A 17,997-nucleotide genomic window follows, 5' to 3' on the forward strand; every position below is an offset into this window, starting at 1 on the left:
TTGCCAACAACCTCAGTGACTTCAGCCTGGGTGATGGATGAGTCAGCTTGTAAGTCTCCACCTGCACCAGATACAGTGTTGGTGAAGCACTGCTTCCCCCTCCTGAGACGCAGGACGGTTTGCCAGAATTTCTTTGAGGCTGCTGTTAGTCCTCCTCCATGGCCTTCTCCTCCCAGACCCGTTTTTATCTCTCTGCAACAGCACAAGCTGCGGTGTGTTTGGCCAATACCTATGAACTGCCTCAGGAGTATCACAGCCCTGATAAGCCTCCTTCTTCAGCTTCATGGCATCCCTTTGTAGTATCTGTATGTCCCAAAAGATCTTTAAAAATACATTATCTTTTCATAATTCAAAACAACGGTGACACTGTTGTCACTGTTGCAGAAGAAAGCAAAAGACATGACAGCTTTTACCACACCTCGGATAACAACACAGAGGACAATTAACCCACACAAATGGCTCCAAGGAGAAGTGGAATTGTCTCATTGTAGCCAAAAGCTCTTTGTTCTGCTGGATGTAAAAGTTTCTCAAAGACATCTTAAATGGCTATATTTCACATTTAAACTGACTCCATGCTTCACTATGTGTTCTAAATCTGTAACTAAACCATGTCAGTTAAACAGATGCCTTAAGAGCTGTGTTTGAAATGTGTTAAGTTCATGCCATATTTATCACAATTTACGATTCCTCATTACCTGCTAATGCTCTGCTCATCGACAGTGTTGTAATAGTTTGTTATGGTTAAAGGTCATTGTGCTGGTTTAACTTAAAAATTCCCAAATTAGAAACAATAAGATTGATTAAGAGTTAAATCCAGTCTTAAGGTCACTGCATTTTAAGCTTCTCCTCCAAGGCCAGATAAAAACTCTCTTACTCCCTCTTGCTGTTAGCTAGGACACTCAGGCCCCCCTTTTTCGGCATCATATAGTTAAGTCACAGAATCGAGAACTTCCCTTCAGAAAATGAGACTCCAAAGTCCAGATGGTACCCTTCTGAAAATAAATATGAACATTAACTACCTAAAGTCCTACACAAAATGGTGTCCACAATGTAATAGCTAGTCCCAGAGGAGAAGAATAACATAGAGGAAACAAGACTACTATACCTCACTTCCTGTGTCACCCGGTACGGAAGTTGCTGCATCTGAGACCTTGCGACCACAGCTCCGAGCAGCCGCATTGACAGTGGAGCCCGAGAACATGGTCCACTCAAACTCAGTGTCCCCAGCCTCCTCCGGGTTCAGGGAGAAGCTCTCCAGGAGTGTGTTCACAACAGACCCTCGCGATGCACTTCCTCCCAGCTCTTGACAGCTCTGCCCCTCCCTTCACCTGAGGTCCAAGACAAGCGGCCAAAGGTCAGATTATTGACCTCTATTCTGGGGTGTCAGGGTGTCACGTGCACAGATGGACACCCTTGTTATTTTCCTTCACAAACAACAAAATATGCATGTCTTAATCTGCATTTAAATAAAACTGCTCATACAAACATGTTTTGAAACACATGTGAAATACAGTTCATATTTCTGAACACGAGAAATAAAAGCTCAAACTCTATATCCAAGGAGAACGTTGCAAACTATAATTGGCCTCGTGTTTCCCATGTTGTCTGCTCTCTAGAGACAGGGTCATGTGTAGGACGGCACAATGCCACTGTAACATTTACCTCCCATATGTTCCCTCCCCGGTGGTTTGCCTGCTTTATTGATAGCTACTTTTTATGATGTGTAGCCCTGTTGTGGTCCCTCTGTCCTTTAGTGAGCCGCTTGTGTTCTTTTTGTCTGTTTTCATCTGTTGTGTAGTGTCCAATAAGGCAGCGGTGATTGTAAACTGTGGTGCAAGCAGAGGGAAAGGTCGCCGTGACAGACTTCACATTGTCTTTTAATCATTTAGTCCTGTCATTTGATGTGGCCCCGATCTGTCATAACACCAGGGAGGTAAAGTGCTGATTTATTATACTGCGTTTGTTGTCAAGGTGATATTAAAGGTGGATGAAGGGTTAAAAAACTGCAATTAAACGTATTACTCAGGTGTTTTTAATGTCTTTGTTGGACTATTGTATGCAAAGTATTGTTTTGTATGCACTTGTTTTAGACATTAACAAACACATACAAATACATTCATTCATTAAATCAAATCTTTTACAATTTAGTGTAAAAATGTTACCTACTGTTACCATTAAGGCTGTAACTGACAATTATTTCAGCTGGCGACTTGTCAAACGATTATTTCTATTGTACATTGAAACTAATAATCCACCAAATAAAGGTTGAATTATGGTGACTGAAGGAATATTTACAAATAAATTGTACAATTGATGAAAATCAATCTTTTTTTTATTTAATAATGCCACTGTCTTTGTCACAACTGTGTTTTTAAGATTTGCAATCATCCAAAAACTACTGTTATTTTTATAGTCGACTAGTCACGATTAGTCGATTAATCGTTACAGTCTCTGCTTTGTGGCTTTGACTTTACCCATTTGCAGTAGGGCTGTCAGCCTTCAGTCGTTTAGTCAAATACTCTGTCGATGGCGATGTAGTTGACCAACATCTTTATTAGTTGACAAATAATTGTATTTAGCTTGTATTGTACTATATTATATTATATTATCGACTGCCAGTCCAAAAAACGAAAAGTGGAACCCGCTCTAATATTTGGTAGAACCGCCTTTTGCTTTTGATGACAGCACAGATTCACTTTGGCATAGTTTAATAACCCTCTGCAATATTAAAAGATTCATTTCCATCCAGTGTTGCATTATTTCTCACCAGTTGATCTTGCATTGATGATGTGAGAGTGACCACTGCACAAAGCTCGTCCCAAACACTCTCACTGGGGTCAGATCTGTAGTACATTATGTTTTCACTGCTTGATGCCAATGATTTGACCCTCTCAAACACACTGACATCTTTTCCATGACAATGGGATTTGTCTTTCCACATGGCTGTTTCAAAAATAAGCCACTCACTCCAGCAGGAGGCTCGTAAATACTGTATATGGCTTGTTGAATCCAAGTACAATTTCCTATTAGCGTAGCTGTCTGTATAAATGTGTACGCTGTAGTCTTGTGAGTGCAGTTTGGGTCCGATACATGGTCAGGTCATAGAGATACTGAAAAACGTTGAGCGCTTTTGCCAGTTTTGCGCAATTGTCCTCTTCAGTTGGCTAATCAATCGCCATGGCATGTCTTAAGTCGACCAAGTATTTGCAAAATGCCTCAACCTCCATCTCTGCACAATTCACCCAAAAAATAAAATACAGCAACTATTAATGCGCACCTATTCTACTCAGCTCCTCATTATAACTAATCCAGTACAACACATGCAATATACAACATTTGGGTCATTGTAACATAAACCCAGTCAGTTCAACAGCATCCTTCGCTCGGGTCTTAATGAGACCTACAGAGGGCGCTACAGACTCAAGCACAGCTCCTCTGATACCTCTACATCTGTGAGACAAGTCATTAAAGGATCAAAGGCGCTATTCATTCATTAATTGGAGGCCCATTACACGAGGCAGGGACTTGTGTGCAGGTCATTACCCCAAACGTGTGCTTTATCTTCTCTCTGATGAGCGGCTGCATATGTCTGTGGGTTGCCATTCCGTGTCTGTGCTCCACAAGGCTCAGGAAGGGCAAAGGTATTACTCAAAAAGGATAAAGATGATGGTATTGAATAAAATGTGTGGATCTTTCATATGAGATGTATAAAAAAAATCCACATTCTTGCTGTAAATTTCCACATGTTGACCAGAAAAGCCTTGATCCAAACGTGGTGGGAGCTGTATGTTGCTGCAGTGTGGGTTTCAATGAACTTTAAAGTGTTGAATGTGACGTAACGTTTACTCAAAATCACAGGTAAGTTAACTGGCTGATTATTACCAAGGCCTGTCACAATAACAGGTTTAGGTGTGCGATGTATGGCGAAAGGATATATGACTATAATCCTAAAGAAATATAATCCCTCTTCTAAATGAACCATATCGTTAATAAAACTGGAGCTGCAATAATTCAATAGCACAATTAAACACTTTAGTAGTCCAAAGAGGTTCATTTGGTTTCCTGATCATTCATTTGAAAGAATAGTTTGTTTTATTTTTCAAGACGATTGTGAGTGAGCAGTCGAAACTGTCTGGTTATGAAAAACAAACAAACAAACAAATGAAAGAACCTTTTAAAATCCTTCAATTCTAGTTGTTGACTGATTGATGTTAATTGTTCAACTTTCTGCAAATGTGAATGTAAATGTGTGAATTACAAAATAAGAAAAATGTTCCCACTAGTGCAAATAAAAGCTAGATATACAAAATACTGAGCCCAAAAATGTTATTCATGCCTCAGTCACTGAACCTTAAGTTTATTATGTGACAGGCCTATCCATCTCTTTTATACATCTATACTTACTCAACCCATTCAAATAAAGGAGTGACCCACATGTCTTTTGCAACAATTTCCATTAAATTGTTTCCATCAAAAACAGACACAGCTCATGGTCTTGTTCAGTCATTGCACACCATCAATTATATCAATCACACGCCGCAATGTTTTTATATCTCTGTCTTTTCTGTTGTCATTTCTGCTGAAGGTCAACGCGCCCCCTTAATGACATATACGTGGTAGTCCTGTGTCTATATACTGCTGCTGTAGGTGACTCATCTGGTCCCGGGGCATTTCACAGTAACACCTCTAGCTCCACTGCAGAGCTCCAAATAATGAGCCCTAAACTACAAGACCACATGAAACGCACATCTTTTTGCTACATGATCTATTAGTGGCCGAATGGGGAGACGCAGCCCAAATACAGGCGACCAAGAGGCAGGGTCCATTAGTTTAAGGAATTGATGAAAGGTACCGTGGCAACAGCTTGGAGGCAGGTGCACAGGAGAGGACAAGGCACAGCAGGTCTCTTTAACAGGTGTGTGTCGGATAGCAAAGTTAAACAAGGTGGAAAAGTACTGGGGTGTTGCAGCAGTGGTAAATGAAGCAAGGAGACCAGGTGAAAACAGGCCAAGGAGGAGAAATAAAAGCAGAAAAGTCCGTGGAGAATCCAGTGTATCTTTGTGCATGTCTTGTACTTATGGCAGCAACGATTATTCAGAATCATAGTGACGAATTGAGTACTGAAATAACTATCTCTAACAGTCCATAATGTGTTATGTTCAACCAGACAGGTCTGTTGCAATGATACATTTGTCTTGTTGAAGCATCTGAAAAATGACAAGAAAAATGTGTTGTGATGTTCATGGCATGTATTAAACTAAAAACCATGAGAAAAGAAAAGACTGACATTTTAGGATGCTGTTAAATACAGTCCAAGAACATGATTATAATTATTGATTACAAATGCATTATTGTATGGAACTATAAGTGCTACTATAATTCTTCCCTGCCAACAGACCAGAGTCATTTCATTGTAAAGAAGTTGTTGTTTTACTGTCTTGGCATATTTTAATTGAACCCCATGAAATGTCTTACTTCTCCAGTATATGCTACATAAAACCTGTTAGATGGATTTCATAACCACAGATGGTAGACTGCACCTTGCTCTATTTTGAGAAACAATGGCGAACAGCGCTGCAGGTCACACCCAATTATTACAGACACATTCTCATTTTGGTGTAAGTCACCTTGCTTTCATGAAGATGTGCTGATATTTGTAAGGAGTATTTCTTTTTGAATTAATTTTGTGCTGAAAAGAAGGTCACAATTTGTAAAGAAAACAAAGCGAAATATTTTTTATAGTTGATACACAATTATGTTTGGCCCTTGGGATACGTATTCCTTTTGGCACGATGCAGAAATCGTTTCAGGCGTCCCGATCAAGAACATAAAAAATTAACTAAATTTGGTTGTACACAGGTAAACATAAAAGGGAAGTGGTTATTTTAGTTTCAAGTCGAATAGCTTTTGAACAGAATTTTAAACACAAAGATAAAGATGACAGACTTATACCGGGAAGCCATGTCACCATCTATGCTAACATCTTTGACCTGATTGCAAACCACTCTGAGGGAACCCTTATCTGTCCACATACAGCCGACTTTAGATGTATCAAACTCACAAAGCACTGACAAAACGATAAATAATACGAAGGAAATGAGTGAATAATCAATAACTGGATAATATTGTTTGACCTTCAAGTAAATGAAAGCGACATCACTACATCAGAACATATTCATTAGGTAAATTTGAATTTAAATCTCGAATTATCTTAAATGTTTTCAATAGTTGCGGCTGTTACTTTGCTGTTACTGATGGTTACTTTGCTTTCCCAATTGTGGGGGAAATAAAGGTTCTCCTATCTTTACATCTTTACATCTTTACATACTTTATTTTGTAATTATGGAGAAAAAAAAAAAAGGGTATTGTATTAAATATAGACTAAAAAGACTATTATCATGAAACTTCTCCCTCAGAGAAACGCACAAATCTGACTTTTGAGACCAGGTCAGTGGATTGAAAATGACAGTTGGATGGAAGTACACTCCTGGACAAATTACACACACTAATATGTAATGCTCCCAAAGTATTTGAATGACATTTTAGGATGCTGTTAAATATAGTCCAAGAACATGATTATAATTATTGATTACAAATGCATTATTGTATGGAACTATAAGTGCTACTATAATTCTTCCCTGCCAACAGACCAGAGTCATTTCATTGTAAAGAAGTTGTTGTTTTACTGTCTTGGCATATTTTAACTGAACCCCATGAAATGTCTTACTTCTCCAGTATATGCTACATAAAACCTGTTAGATGGATTTCATAACCACAGATGGTAGACTGCACCTTGCTCTATTTTGAGAAACAATGGCGAACAGCGCCGCAGGTCACACCCAATTATTACGGACACATTCTCATTTTGGTGTAAGTCACCTTGCTTTTATCCAGCCCCTGAGGAAATCCAACACAGCAGCTCAGAATCAGGTAGACGACTTTCTGCACGGGAATGTTACTGAATATAATTGAGTATCCAATCATCATTCAGGACCAGTTTGCTGCATAATAGGTTTTACCAACATGTAATTTCAGACGCCAGCCTCTAGGGGACTGCATGGAGCAGGAAAGAGCACTTATATAATCATGTTAGTGCGCAACACACATGCATTTGATGTGCTTTTGCTTTGATATCATACAGTAAATGGTTGTGTCAGTGGCAGAGTGGTTACTGCTGATGTTTATGTGTATGCAGGTATACGTTTCCATGAGTGATATGTATGTTCTGTGCTTCTTCTCGTCATTCAAACTCACTTTGGTGTAATGAGACCACCATATTTCCCAAAGTGCACAGTGAATGTGATTTCTGTTCCTAAATATCTCAGAGCAATAGACAGATTAAATTGAGATTGTCTAAAATATACAGCTGGGACAGGCTTATGAACTTCAAATAAATCCCTTTTCCTCCCCCTCATTCTTATTGGTATTGTATAGGCTCAAAAAAGGATATCATTCATTCTGACACACTCCTGCTCTTGTGACTTTCAGGCGTTTGGAAAAATGGTGTGCTGTGTGCTAAGTGCTGTCCCAGGAAGTTTGTGATGTGACTGGTTGCCACTAGGTGAAGACGTAAGTGAGTAGGTTTAGTAGGATTGTTTGGCCCGTAGGCTTTATTAGATAGGATAATATAGCGTTAAATAGGGACGAGAGAGAGAGGGCATTGCAGCAAATTGTCGCGAGCCGGATATGATCTCACAACGCTGTACATGTGCGATCCACTCAACCACAGAGCGGCACTTAATTTACATTCCAAGGATAATTGGAAGAAAAGCTGGCATTTAATCCAAACCCCACATGGCTCCAGATCATGGTCAAAGCTGAAACCAAAGGAGCCATTAAAAATTTCAACATTTCACTACATCTGAAAGCTCAGTTCTTTTTATTATTATTAAAGAAACATTCACAAAGTTTCTTACAAAAAGCTGCCCAAGAGGTTACACTTAGGCCTAATTATCCACATGAAAAAACTTTGTTTTCTAAATATCTCACTATGCTTCAGAGAGAACACAACGTCTTCAATATTTCCTGTGCGCACTGGCACAGTTAGTGCTTAGTAATAATAATCTTTTCTTCGTCTCTCAACACGCGCTGAGCTGGGACAGAGCTGACCTGCTGCTCGTGCGACTGCCATACTAAAGAGCGACTCGCTGAAATAATGGAGCTCTATCAAGACAAACAAGACAACAACAGTGCACAGTATTTTCAAAGAAACTTAATGAGAGTTAGAGCACCATATTATATCTATTATTTTAGCAAGACCTATTTTGTCTTCACAAACCAGGTATTACCACTTGCGTAATATATGTGTGATAATAATGAATGTTTTATTTGAACAATGACGTGTACTTGTTGTCTACAATACATAGACTTTGAAGCATGTCATGTGCTGAGAGAAGAAGACTAGAAACGTGTAAACTGTGTATTTCTAATTAAATACACTGCACTAAATACACTACAATGAAGACGTCCTCAAGCGACATCTCTTTAGCTTCACCTTGGTCAAATTTTGTAAAAATCTTTACATTTTCAAGGACCTTTTGCAATCTCTATACAACAGCTTAATCAATTATCAAAGTAATTGTTGATTGCAGCCCTAAGATTTACAATTTCCCATTTTTAAAACAAATAATATGATCTGATTAGGTGCACAAGATGAGGTGAGAATCTTATCAGCTTCACCTTTAGTAGAAAAAGCTTCAGTTGTAGTCATCTGGACTCAGTTTGCAAAAATAGACGTTTCGACTCTCATCCAAGAGTCATTGTCAATAACAGAATTTAGGTCGAGAACTCCGATATTAATACTGTTCTGTGGTAAGACCCGCCCATTGGGAGGAGCCTTCCTGAAGTAGAAAGAGTTGTTTGTTTCAACAGAAACTCCCCCCTTGTATCTACCGAGCTAGCCTATTCAGAATCTTAATGGGCTATTAGAAACCTCTTTGTCTTTGTGAGACCCTGGCTCAACCACCCTGAGTACCTGATTAGCATCTGAATGTCCTCTACCTTTCCAGGGGTTCAGTAACCCATTATAAATAACAGGAAGATTAAACCTTAGCCCTCCATTTCTGTTTAAAGAAGGTATTTCTTTTTTAACAAAAATAGCTTCCTTAACTCCTCTTTCAAACCATCTTTTCTCCCTGCTTAAAACCTTGACCTCACCGTCTTCAAACGAGTGATTAGAGGCTTCAAGATGGAGATGCACGGCACTCTGTGGTCCTGAAGCGCCGTGCATCTCCACCTTGAAGCCTCTAATCACTCGTTTGAAGACGGTGATGTGAAGGTTTTAAGCAGGGAGAAAAGATGGTTTGAAAGAGGAGTTAAGGAAGCTATTTTTGTTAAAAAAGAAAGACCTTCTTTAAACAGAAATGGAGGGCTAAGGTTTAATCTTCCTGTTATTTATAATGGGTTACTGAACCCCTGGAAAGGTAGAGGACCAGGACAAGGACATTCGGATGCTAATCAGGTACTCAGGGTGGTTGAGCCAGGGTCTCACAAAGACAAAGAGGTTTCTAACAGCTCATTAAGATTCTGAATAGGCTAGCTCGGTAGATACAAGGGGGGAGTTTCTGTTGAAACAAACAACTCTTTCTACTTCAGGAAGGCTCCTCCCAATGGGCGGGTCTTACCACAGAACAGTATTAATATCGGAGTTCTCGACCTAAATTCTGTTATTGACAATGACTCTTGGATGAGAGTCGAAACGTCTATTTTTGCAAACTGAGTCCAGATGACTACAACTGAAGCTTTTTCTACTATGGAACACGCCTGGACGAATGAGGGATTACACCGACACAGCTTCACCTTTAGTTGTGTTTTCCTGATTTCTTCTTTCTACCGGTAATCTTTCCGCAGCTGAAGCATTTGTGAAATTCACACGGAAAACCACATTGTTTAACCTTGAGTGTCCTCTGCGCGGCCGACTGAGAGGGTGTGACGGAGAGGAAGCGACACGGGCGGGGGGGCGGATGATGCAAAGTCATCAATTATGTATGGGTGAAATCTAATAAGAGGTGAGAGTTTAGACGGGGAGCCGCGGTATTGATGGAAAGACAGAATCCCCGTTTGCGGCAACTCCACAAAATCATTATCCCGTGTACCAGGATGAAAGAGAAGATCTAACTGCTAAATATGCCACTCCCGCATAGTATTTGCATCTATTTAGGAGGACGTTCTCCAATGGTATTTTAATTAGATTGCACATGACGGATGACGTAGACTCTGTTCTTATAAATCGAAGTATGTGCGCATGCAATCCATGTGTCGGGGGCATGCATACATTTACATATAATCACAAAGTAGATGGAATTGCTTATTAATCAGTATGTTGCTATATCGTTCCAGTTTTGCAAATTCAACCATTATAGTTCCTGCATAATCGCTGGCCACATAATTGGGTTGGAATTTCCATCCTTTCCATTAATGAACAAAGAAAGTACCAAACATTTGTGGTCGTTCTGTAGCTTTTGTTCTGTGTAAATCTGAGAAAACTGAATTACCAAATGCATTGATTAGATGCTATATTTGCAGTTTCCCGCTTCGTTAGAGGAACCCGAGCAAGTCGAGCAAACAATAGTACATAATGAGCGTATTTATAATTGGTTGTGATTCTATGAAGGTGTTTCTGTACCAAACGCACAGTTTTTATATAGCTGCATTTTTACGCTTGGGCAGAGAAAAGTTGGTCAGAGTGATGGTTTCTATATGGATTATAAATGACAATGTGTGTTTATAATTGGCCTCATTAGACTATGTAAAACAGAGCTTATGGCCGTCGCAGTGATTGACATGCGGGAAAGGTCGGGGTGGAATTGTGAAGCGTTGCAGTTATCTGTCAACCTGACGACAAGGAAAGGACACAACTTATTGATGATAATACAGTGTTGAGTAATTAAACTTAGTTAATATGCATGACTTGTACCAGATATTATGTGTCTTTTTGCAATGAATGTTTGACTCTGAATAATATGTACAGTGTTTGTATTTCAGAAGAATTTCATCTTCAATCAGAAAACAAATTAATAAATGCTTGAAATAAGTAGTATTTATCTTGTTTTTGCCGTCTTAAAGTGCGATTGCCAATGGAACAAGCATAAAATATCTTGAAATTAGAAAAGATGCTACTACACTTATTAAGAACAAAACTTAATTGTTCTATTAGTAAATTGTATTTGATTTTACGAAAAATATATTAAAATCAGATAAATACTACTTAATCAACATCGTGCAATCTGGATGTTTGGGTGGCGAGGACAGATTTTTCTGTGTGGACAATTAAGTCAAGACAATTTAGCATAAACACATGCATATTTTGTCCTTCAACAGCATGATAATGTAGCTGCATGATTCTGTCCAGGTAAAACAGCCTCGTGTGAGCATCAGGGGACAGAGCATGAACTAAATGTCAGCCTAGTCCGCTGCGTTTGGTGTTAACTGTTGTGCTGTCCACAGTTGCACACTTATTTGATTAGTGGGCAAAGTGAGTGGCACTTCAGTTCCTCATTAGGAGAGTTTTGGTGTGTGCTCATGTGTGGATGCACTGACAGCCCGAGTGCCGCTCATACTGTACAAGGCTTGAGCAAATGAATCCTCTTTCTCTCAAGCACCAATAAATTGTCTTGTAATTGGCTCTTCAAAAGACAATTTTCTCTCTTCAATTGGGTTTTCTCTGTAGCTAGCTTGCCTGCTCTAATTGCAACAGTGTTTGGACTTGATCTTACTTGTTTATGTATTAAAAATGCATTTCAACCCATAAGTGTGGCTTTTATGAACTTTCTCCACATTCAGAGCCACATAGAGTTAGTCACATACGTTTGGCCTGAATTAAACAACACAACAATCAATAGCATTAGATGTTTAAAGTCAGAATCTCACACAATGTCAAACAGTGTATTATAGCTCAGATATAAAGTGTCTGATTTGCATTGTGAGTCTGCCACTCTGTGTTTGACCATGTTTACTTGACTCTAATCTCATAATGAATGAGATGTTTAGCCTTGTATTGGAAACGTTGGCCTTGTATTGGCTCATTGGCTGTCGAACTTGCCAATGAAAGAGCCACACACAGAGTCGACGGGGCCAGCAGATGAGAAGCTGTTGTGACGCACTGATGGCTGCGCCGACAGGCTCTAAACACAGGCTCCTGTCCTCAGAGACGTGGCCTTTCTCTGTATCGCTGCATACGCTCCACAAATGTGAAAAGGTACACAAGAGTCAAAGGGAGAGGTTTGGATAAATGTTGGATCACATCGGGGACATTTAGTAAAAAAGGACCATTCAGGACAGATTACTGCCTGAGAACACGTCTAAAACGATTAGATCCGAAAAGGCTTCTGATTACTTGTATATCCAGGATTATTCAGAGCTGTTTGGAGGCATTTTCAGTTTTTAACATTCTTCTGAGTATTTTCAGCCAAAACAACAGGTTCTGGTGGGTCAAAAAAATATTTTAAACAATGTCAAATTATGCACTGGTATGTACAACGTACTCATATGAAAATTAATTGTTTTCCTAAACTTAAGTTGACAATCACACACCTTTTGTTCATACTCGAGTAAATGGGCAGTGGAACAGAGTTACCAGACCAGTAACATCACTGGATCTGCCGCAGATCTTCACCACAGACGACATCTGAAGGAGAACTCCCGGTGTCTGCCACTGAACCTCTGTAAAAGCTACAAATGGGTGTCGCTTTAGCTTTAAAAGCTGATCTGAGCTGATCTGGCCTCGAATTATCCTAAAGTAAGAGCTTGATCCAATACCCAACAACAGCAAAGTCTTTACAGAACTAATCATTTGTTTCTTTTTCTCTTTTGGCCCCATAAATCAAACCGTGTCGTCCAAAGCAGTTTTGCTTAACTTTTTGAAAACCAGAATCTTGCGAATAGACTGTCTAACAAACTGGCAGACGTCACTGATTCAGAGATAGTTGGCGCTCACATTCTTTTTTTGATCTCATCTATTGTCACTGTCATTATTCAGGCACATGGGCCAGTAAACAATGATTTTCTACATTTTCTACACCAGAAAGAAAGAAGAAAGAACCCAAACCATTTCAAGGACATTTAAAATAGTTCATACTCTTTCTCTTATTGTGGTAATTGTTCTTGTCATTGCTTCGTTTCTAACATTTCCTAAAAAGATTCATTTTGGAACCCATTAAACCACTCTCTAGTAATACATTTTACCACATTTGACTGACACATTTGCACGATTTGATTGTTTGAAGAGATGAAGTGATTTGGTGCTCTTGTAAAATGGCGGCTCAGCAAACCGTGCACTTTTCCAACATGTTTGATCACATCCAAAGTCACACACTGAACCCAGAGAGACCTGCTGTGATTGGCTGAGCTGGTCGCTTGCTGTGAGGTGAAAATGAAGTGTTACAGTCTTCTATCACTTTGTTTGAGGTGACTTGTACAGACGGATTCGGGTTAGTGTTCCCATTTTTGCTTCGGCCTGAGGTCACGGCCCAACAAATCCCAAGCTTACGCAAAGAAAAGGGTCTAAAAACTGTCTTTCTGTTAAGCTCGGTGTAGAGAGCGAGCACAGTGTTCGAAAGTATGAAAAGTCGATGGCAGGGATTATAAATACATAACCTTTGTTCGCGTTCTTGTCCACCTTGTAAGCTTTCCTTACGAACTACAACACAAAAGCCTTTCAAAGCACAGCATCAGCGCCTGATTCTTCCTGACAAGACCTGAAAGCATGTGCACTGATCCATCTGCACAGTTGTGTTTACCCAGAAGTCTTTTCTCTGGTGTTGTGAGGTGTGCCAACAAATATACATGACAATAACCAGCCTAGACTTCACTGGGAAAAGTGCTAGTCTTAGATAAGACAATAAGTGCTTGAATGAAGTTGTATTTATCTTGATTTTGAGTATATTTTGAAAATAAGATCTGCCAATGGACCAAGGATTAAAAAAAACAAGCATGTTCTACCTTGAAATGAAAAAAAAAAGAAAAAAGATACTGTTCCTGATTAAAGAAAAAGACTTGCACTGGAAAAGATGACAATCTTAAATCAAATCCTGTATTAAAAAGAGCTTAAACTAAGTAGTGTTTATGTGGCAGTGTCATGTAATTTTTAGTATAACAATATATTTTATGCGTATTGCACTTGCAAATCATATTTTAATACAGTCAAAATATACAAAAATGAAGATAAATACTACTCAATTCAAGTTCGGACGACGGACACTTTTCCAGTGTCCGTTGCCATTTTTGTATTCACATTATTCACAGGACATAATAAGCTAAAGCCTCTGTAATTTAGATAGTATATATATTTTAAAGGCCGGGAAAGAACATGTATGAAATGTAACTTTGAGCATCTAGAAAAGTGGTCAAAGTCTAGTCAGGGCTGGACGATGCAGTGATAAAAGTAGAATTGTGATCTTCTTCCTGTGACTTTTTTTTTGTAAAAACGCCATATTGTGAGTCACTTGTTTTCTGTTGAATGCTCAAATAAAGACACTTTTCCACACTCACACCTCCTGTTAGTCAGCCTCAGAGTGACTGGTGCATTTAACCAAGGCAATGAAGTGGGAACCTTTGAGAAAATTAAGATGACTTTAGTTGCCCCCTCAGAGTAAAATAAAGCTAGAAAAAGCACATCAATTATGATCAAATTGAAATCGTGATAAAAAAATGTTGGCATACAGTTTCAACCACCATAAAGTCTAATGCATTTTTTATTTTCATTTTTAAGTAAGGCTTTTCACTATTATGATCATTAATGTACTAAAACGTGTGTGTAAAGTGTGTTAAGACTTGTTATTATAATTCACTGTTGAATACTATCCACAGTCAAGAATATCCACCAAGAAAACTACAACCTTGAACGGCGTTGGGAAGTAACTAAATACATTTATCATGACATATTCAGAACGTTTATTTTGAGTAGCTGTATTACAGGACGATTACTCTTTACTTTCCTAAAATCAGAGGAAAACACTGCGGTGCTTGATCACACAATGTCGGCTTAACTGTTTAAAAATGAGACTAAACTGTCGCACATAAAAGCAGTTTGTCTCATCTATAACAGCTGAAAGACTTGAGCCATGTGGTGATCAGGTTCTGTGTTGGAGACGCGTCATGAGTGAACAGCTGAATGGTTCCTTTCTTGACTCCACACAGTCCGTCGCACACCGTCTGCTCTATCACTGACAAATCTGGAGTCCAAGGAGACATTTTCAAGCACCGTTCTGTCGCTCTGTCACTCACTCCATCTCACAAGAGAAACTAGCTTCACCACAAAAATGCTTCATATCTGTCCACTCACAAATTCACAGTAGAAATGGAAAGTCAACTGTCAACTGCGTTTAGTCAGGATTTTACTTGTACTTGATGAGTTATTTTGTTACTTTTACTTACTTTACTCTTAGAGGAGTTTAATCTCGGCTGCTCCTCTAAAATGCTTTTTGTTGATAATGTAATAGAGTTAACACATAGTTGTTTTTAACTATTCTACATTACTTGAATATATTAACTTGAGTGCAGATCTCTTGGAAGTCTGGTTAATTGGACTCCTGTAAGCTGTTGATCACTTAACATGCCATCAGACAGAAAAAGGCAGGTAATCCATGATGCAAAGCTCAGGTATAAGAGGATTACATCCAGCACAGCCATCCACTCACAAATGCACAATTTTATCATTTCCTTTCTAAAGCCGCTATTATTTCAATGAAGTAGGCTTACATTTGATTTGTTGTGTTGGCATGACTGATCAGTACCACGCCAGGACAAGAACCACCCCACCCCTGCATTGTTGTCACTGGTCTTTGCTGCAGTTTATCCTCCTGAAGCCTGCAGTGTGTAATGGTGAATAATGGTGAACAGCCTCGTCTCAGTCTGTTTGGCTCTTTTATATCACTTTGAGTTCATTTCTTTCTGACAGAACCACGTTGGAAGACAAATCTCCCCCAGTGTGACCCAGGGGAAGCACAAGCCACGTCGCAATTGAATCATGTTGGTACAATGTCATGTGCAAAAACAACACAGCACTTATTTCACACACACATAATCTGGAGAAATGGTGGCTCATGTTTTGAAAAGCATGATCTTCATAAAAAATAGAACATTTCCAGCGATTTTAAGAGAATCAGATCAATATCTCATCTGTAGAAGCCTTTGAATAAAACATCTTTGAGGATGTACACTTCTTTTCAATATCTGTTCTTCGCTGCATGTGGCTGGAGCCAAACCCCCAGCAGTGGGATTGATTTCTTATAATCATTTTTTTTTTTCTTCATAATTGTTAATTATTGTTTATTTTCTTGACGGCAGCTTTATTGCGCCTGTTGTTGAATATATTGTGGATCTTTGGGCCCCATTTTGCTTACAGACCCCTTAAATGTGAAAACCTCACTGTATAGTGTTAGATTTATCATCACTGATTCAGCACTAAGACGGCTCAGTTTGGTTGGCTTTTGACTGTTGTTTCTCATGATAAATAAATAAAGTTCAAAATATCAAACCCATTTTTTAATTACATGATTAGCTTCAGGTATAGATTATCTCACTAAGAAAACTAATGTGAGCTATAGGTTGTATTAATTGTGACCGCAAACATAACAACAGTATTATTTTTGTGCCATGCTCTATTCAATTCTGCGTTATGTGTCATTAAAGCAAACAAATATTCTAATCTACCTGGAACTATTTTTGGCAATCTAATACTGGCTGCTCTTTCTTTGACGAGATGTTCAAACAATTAGCATCTGTTATGAAGCAGCCGTTATTGCCATGTAAACATGGCGTGCAGCAGAGTGATTGTGTTAGGGAGACGACTGCTGCTGTTGACGCTGGCGGACATTTTGATGTGCTTGTTGCCGGACATTTTTATTACAATCATTTTTCATAAGCACATATTCTCCTCTTCACCAACAGCTGCCTCTCTGTTACTCCTGTGATTCATGTTAGTTTTCTCTGCCCATGTACAGCCTGTAAACTGTGAAGCGATTGGTCTGTGCATTGATTTATACACACTCACTTTTTTTTACAACGGTCACAGCTCTTGCCTCAGGCCTCGGTCCTGCACGGAATGAAGAGGAAGTGATGTCCATATATATTTTGGTACATCACTGCCCTGTTTTCTATCATAAATGTGTGCAGTCAGGAGATTTGGCGATGGTCAAAGGTGAAGGTGGCGGGCCCTCATCCCTGATCAGTTTCCCGATGGCTCCGTGGAAGGATGACCTCACCTCGTTGGTTTCCAGGGCGCCACGCCAATTAGTGCGAGTGTATTGATCTGAGTCCGTGATATCGCCTGTCCCTTCTGACCCCGCCGTTCCTTAGAGCCATCAATCAATAAACATGATCATTGATTACTAGTGTAATGAGCATGGATTTAGTTGCAGCTCTCGGTCGGAGTAACAAAAAAACAATTATAACATTTAGGACAGCTTTTTCTAGTGCCTCTCACATGTGAAGGGGTGAAGCAGTGGTGGAGCACTCCTCAACTACAAGTGGAAATGAAGAACTTGAAAATATATGTTATATGTTTATTACCACATGTAAAAAAAAACAACCTGGACAGATGTTTGAGAATGTGTACAGCGAATAAAAAAGAACGTGCAGTGTGTGAGCATATCCTTTTGAACTGAGCGTGACCCTTGACCTTGACTCTAATCATAAGTCACTTGAGATAGTATTAAATGTGTTGTGTGTGTTTATAGGACTCATACTCACAGCTCGGGTGCGATTTGCAATAAAAGTATGTTTGCAATTTTGACGCATCTTCATTAATCACTATTAATAAATGCACAGTGAATAACACAATGAATGTAAATAGTTTGCACAATCTGGCTTCCCATAAACAAGGTTGTGAAAATAGTGTCAGTAACTGAACCTTTGACACACTATACATTGTATGAAAAGTAAATAAAAGGATTTTACATCTGCTATAGAAGTATATTTTTAACTACATTCTAAAATTCTAAAAGCAGGATTTTGCTAGAATTTCTAGTCAACAATATTATTTGAGCTATTACCAGCGTG

At 39.0% G+C, this 17,997-nt stretch overlaps 1 protein-coding gene across 1 annotated transcript in view; it reads right to left on the bottom strand.

The window, feature by feature from the left end:
• LOC140367169 (homeodomain-interacting protein kinase 2-like) overlaps positions 1-15,189 on the bottom strand; it is a 29,296-nt gene extending 14,107 nt beyond the window's left edge. Inside the window, exon 1 of the mRNA XM_072453522.1 lies at positions 15,042-15,189. Coding sequence (XP_072309623.1) covers positions 15,042-15,189 — 148 coding nt within the window. The remainder of the gene's footprint in view (positions 1-15,041) is intronic.
• Positions 15,190-17,997: the final 2,808 nt, after the last annotated feature.

This window comes from Eucyclogobius newberryi, unplaced genomic scaffold (genome assembly GCF_026437365.1).
Source record: "Eucyclogobius newberryi isolate DKJ021-1_F unplaced genomic scaffold, fEucNew1.0.hap1 SCAF_2, whole genome shotgun sequence".
In the NCBI taxonomy this organism is placed as follows: domain Eukaryota; kingdom Metazoa; phylum Chordata; class Actinopteri; order Gobiiformes; family Gobiidae; genus Eucyclogobius; species Eucyclogobius newberryi.